This window comes from Echinops telfairi, unplaced genomic scaffold (assembly GCF_000313985.2).
Source record: "Echinops telfairi isolate 266 unplaced genomic scaffold, ASM31398v2 ScPeMD7_28;HRSCAF=97, whole genome shotgun sequence".
Lineage (NCBI taxonomy): Eukaryota > Metazoa > Chordata > Mammalia > Afrosoricida > Tenrecidae > Echinops > Echinops telfairi.
This window is the reverse complement of record NW_022103925.1, coordinates 320435-324708: the sequence shown is the minus strand read 5'-3', so window position 1 is coordinate 324708 and position 4274 is coordinate 320435. Positions and strand designations below refer to the sequence as shown.

General features: G+C 62.4%; 1 protein-coding gene across 2 annotated transcripts in view; it reads left to right on the top strand.

The window, feature by feature from the left end:
- The first annotated feature begins 1293 nt into the window (after positions 1 to 1293).
- The window catches only part of PPP2R2C (protein phosphatase 2 regulatory subunit Bgamma), a 12372-nt gene continuing 9391 nt past the window's right edge, over positions 1294 to 4274 (top strand). Inside the window, exons 1-2 of one of the 2 annotated variants that reach the window (XM_045289508.1) lie at positions 1294 to 1302; positions 1710 to 1887. In XM_045289508.1, coding sequence (XP_045145443.1) covers positions 1728 to 1887 — 160 coding nt within the window. In that variant the 5' untranslated portion in view covers positions 1294 to 1302; positions 1710 to 1727. The other variant, XM_045289509.1, reaches the window with a different exon arrangement.

Genomic DNA, 4274 nt, shown 5'->3' with positions numbered 1-4274 from the left:
CTGCTGTCCACCGGTGAGCCGGCCGGAATGTGTGTGCACAGCCTGCTGTCCACACAGTGCGGAGCCCACTGTGTGTGTGCATACCCTGGTGCCTACTGACTGTAAGCAGGTCTGCTGAGTGCCCGTGTGTGTGTGCCTGCTCTCTACCAGTGGTGAGTGGGTTTGATTCATATGTGTGCAAGAGGGGGTGTGTGTGTGCATGCCTGCTCTCCACCAGTAGTGAGTGGGTCTGCTCCATGTGTGTGCACGTGTGCATGCCCACACCCTCCTCACAGAGACACTCTGATGTCTGTGTGTGCCGGTGTGCATGTCAATGAGTGTGCAGTACAGTCCCACCCACACGTACATGATGCCCCCTGTGCATGTGTGTGGACTGTGAGTGCATGTGCAGGGTATACACATGCCATGTGTGTACCTGTGCGCGTGTATATGGTGTCCAAGCACATGTAAGCTTGGACACGTACACGTGTGTGTCAGCCTTTGGTGTCAACTGCTCATGCTGATTTCACATGTGAGTATCTTTGGTTTTTTTCTATGATGATAAACTTCTTGGAGAGCCCCTGCTCCGAAGGGCATGAGAACTCACTGCGTGCCTGTGCTGCACACGCTCAGCCACCCCGAGGAGCCCACCTGTGGGGAGCAGGCTCACTAGCATCTTGGGCAGTGCTGCTCTGGGGGTGGGAGGGGCCTCATACCCCAAGGGGCAGCTCCATGGGTGCAGCAGACAGGAGGCTGGGTGTCAGGAGGGGGATAGATCACCTGCAGCACAGCGCTGCTACACAGTCCACGGCCCTAAGCCCTTGCCCTTGTCCCTTCTGGGCAGAAGAGTCCACTCAGTCCAAACGTCTAATGCCTTGTCCTCCCTGCCTGCCAATGGTCTGGGAGCTGGCAGGGCCGTCTCTCTGGGAGTCAGCTTAGTGGTAAGTAGCAGACAGACAGCCCCACTGGCATCCTGGGGGCTCCTAGTGAGAACATGCCACCTGAAGCCACCCTATCTTTTGACCAGCCGCCTCACCTGCAGGAAGCGGCTGTGAGGAAGTGACAGAGGGCACTGTGCACACGTGTGCGCAGCGAGCTTCCTGGCCTCTGACAAGGCCTGGACAGACAGGTTGTGTCCAAAGTGGGGGATTCATAAGCACCCTGATCCCCTTCACCCTGTTTTTAAAGACAAAACCATCAAGCTGTGGAAGATCACCGAGCGCGATAAGAGGCCTGAGGGTTACAACCTCAAGGACGAGGAGGGCAAGCTGAAGGCTCTGTGCACCGTGACCTCACTCCAGGTGAGCCGTGACCTCGCTCCAGGTGAGCCGTGACCTCGCTCCAGGTGGGCGGCAGGGAGCCGGGCATGGGGACCTTCGGGCCTCCTGCTCAGGTTTGGATCAGGGGTCAGGTTCTAGGCCAGATGCTGCTGCCCCTGGGCCTGTTGGGGTCACACCTCGGGAGCTCTCCTTCACCCAGTCTCAGTGGGGTGGCCCCTCCCTCAGGGCTGGGTGGGGTCTTTGCCCGCTGCTTGTCCCTGCTTGTTCCTGGCCCCCAGACGAACCACAGGTGCCCGCTCCTGGCCTCTAATTTATACCTCACAGCCCCACCCTGCTCCTGCCCCTGCCTCCCCCAACCACCTGTCCTGCTGCAGGTGTGCCCCCCAACTGCCCACCCTGAGGCAGGTATGCCTCCCCGCCTGGCCCCCTTAACCCCTCGGCCTGCGACAGGTGCCGGTGCTGAAGCCCATGGACCTGATGGTGGAGGTCAGCCCGCGGAGGGTCTTCGCCAACGGCCATACCTACCATATCAACTCCATCTCCGTCAACAGCGACTGCGAGACGTACATGTCCGCAGACGACCTGCGGATCAACCTGTGGCACCTAGCCGTCACCGACCGCAGCTTCAGTGTCCTTCCTAACTCGGGGGCGGGGTGGGGCAGGTGCTGGGAGGGAAGGAGAGGGGTGCATGTGGGAGAGATGGGGGGCATGGGAGTGATGGGGTGTGTGGGAGAGGAGATGGGGTGTATGGGAGAGATGGGGAATGTGGGAGAGATAGGGTATGTGGGAGAGATGGGGGGATGTGTAGCCAAGGAGCAGGACACGGCAGGTGGCAGGTGTGCGGACAGGCGGCAGGTTTGCAGGAAGGTCGGCAGCAGGCGAGCGGGCAGGTGGCAGGTGTGCAGGCAGGTGGGAGGTGTGCGGGCAGGCCCAGTTGAGAGGCTTGGGAGCCGCTGGGGGAATTGCCCTTGGGGGGCGGTTGTATGGAGGGCTCCTGAGGGGGTAGCACTGGAGTGTCGTGTGGGACGGATGCTGTGCCTGACCCCGGGCTCCAGGCCAGGGGAGGAGGGCCCAGAGCCTCACTCTGGTGAGAGGGGTGTCTGTGGCTGGGGCCCCTCGCTGCACCCAGCCCGTGTGCCCGCACAGTCTTTAGAGATGAGGTGCTGGTTGTACACAGGCCCTGGTCTTGGGGGACAGGCTGCTGGCCCTGCAGAGCTGGCTGCAGCGGGCACTGTGGGGCTGCATCAGGAGCGTGGCATCCCTGGGGTTGGTGTCCTGGAAACCACTGCCAGCGAGGCCACAGGGAGCAGCTGCCTGGCGGGGGGCCACACGGGCTGGCCAAGGCAGCAGAGGTGGTGGGTTGGGACCCAGGCTGGTGAGGGTGGGTGCCTGGGTGGGGCAAAGGGAGGGCCTGCCCTTAGATCTGAGTCTGGTCCTGCCCACTCCCCTCTCCCCGGAGGTTCACTTCTGTGCACACGGTGACCGTTTTGTTCCAGCAAATGTGGTTTTTCACGACGATTGAGACAGGCTTGGGTGCAGAGGGGAAGGTGTTTTGAGGGCTCACGGATCACAAAGCCGACTCGCGGGTATTCACTCTGACCCTACCCCTGTGACCCTACAGACCCCACTGATACCCCTGACCCTACAGACTCTACCCTACCATGTCTGGCGGAGCCCTTGGGACTGGCCCCCCTAAGCCCCTTGTCACAGCCTCTGATGGAGGCCAGTGACAGGGAGAGAGGCTGGTGGCCTGTCCTCAGCGTGAGTCCCAGGAAGCAAGGCCCCCAGCGTCGTGTGGGGGAAGGGTGTCGGGGGACGGGGCTCCTATTTGTTGCTCAGCCTCCTGGGCTCAGTTGCCGCAGTGGAAGCCGCAGAGGCAGAGTCCCTCTGACAGGACATGCCAGAGGCCCAGCGCCTGCGCCGCAGGACTGGCTACAAGCGCACATGCACCGGACTTCTCACCGGCTAGGACTTGTCCCCAGGGCTCTCCCTTCCCCTCCCCCATAGCTCTAGGGGACAGCGAGAAGGGAGTCCTCCTTGAGGCCACTGAGCTCCAAGGTGGCAGGCAGACGGCACGGTGACCTCCGGTCCTGAGCCTCAGCCCTGGGGAATTGTGAAGGCGGTTGTCGATTTCCCTGCCCCAGAGTGTGTTCTCCTCGGCAAAGGCCAGGGGCAGGGCGGGCCGGCGGGCAGGCACAGGCGGGCTCTAGCAGCCGGGGGGGATCTCATCAGGCGGGGATCCTGAGTGGCCGTGGCTGACACTTGACAAGGGGACAGTGCCACAGCAGGGAGGGCATCCAAGCAGAGGTGGCTGTCTTTGCCTACCTTCTCTGGGCTGGGCTGGCCGCAGGGTCCATGTCGATCCGAGCAGGTTTATTCCTGGGTGTCTGTCTCCGGCCAGTCCACGCTGGTGATGCCACTGGGAGGTTGGAAGCCGGCCTCGTGGGCGGTAGAGCACAGATGCTGCGGACACCAAGACAGACCCACTGTCGATGCCACCCTGAGCGATCCCACGGGGCAGGGCAGAACCACCGCTACCACTGTGGGTCTCTGAGCCTGGTGCTCTGTGAGAACAGACCAGGCCATCCTTGTCCCAAGGACCAGCTGCGGGTGTCAAACTGCTGCTCTTGTGAGTAGCAGCCGGACGCTTAACCCCTGTGCTACCAGGACTGATGCTCTGATCAGGCCCCTCTGCGCTGATGTGGGCCCACCCCACCCTCACCTCTGGCCTCCGCCAGAGAGCAGGGACAGGGGACTGCAGGTGTCCTCGCCATTACACTCATGTTGGAAGAAGGAGGATCGCTAGTGGGGTGCTGGTTAAAGCCCTGGGCTGCCCCCACAAAGGCTTGACCCACCAGTGGGAAGCGCCAGCTTTGGAGAGCCCTTGGGGGAGCTCGGAGTCCCTTTGGGTACAGGTGAGGGAAGGAGGTGCAGAGACGGTTTGTGGAGGGCCTGGGGGTCGCATCGCTGGGAGCGCCAGAGCACCTGACCTGGTGCACCCGCCCCGTGCATACG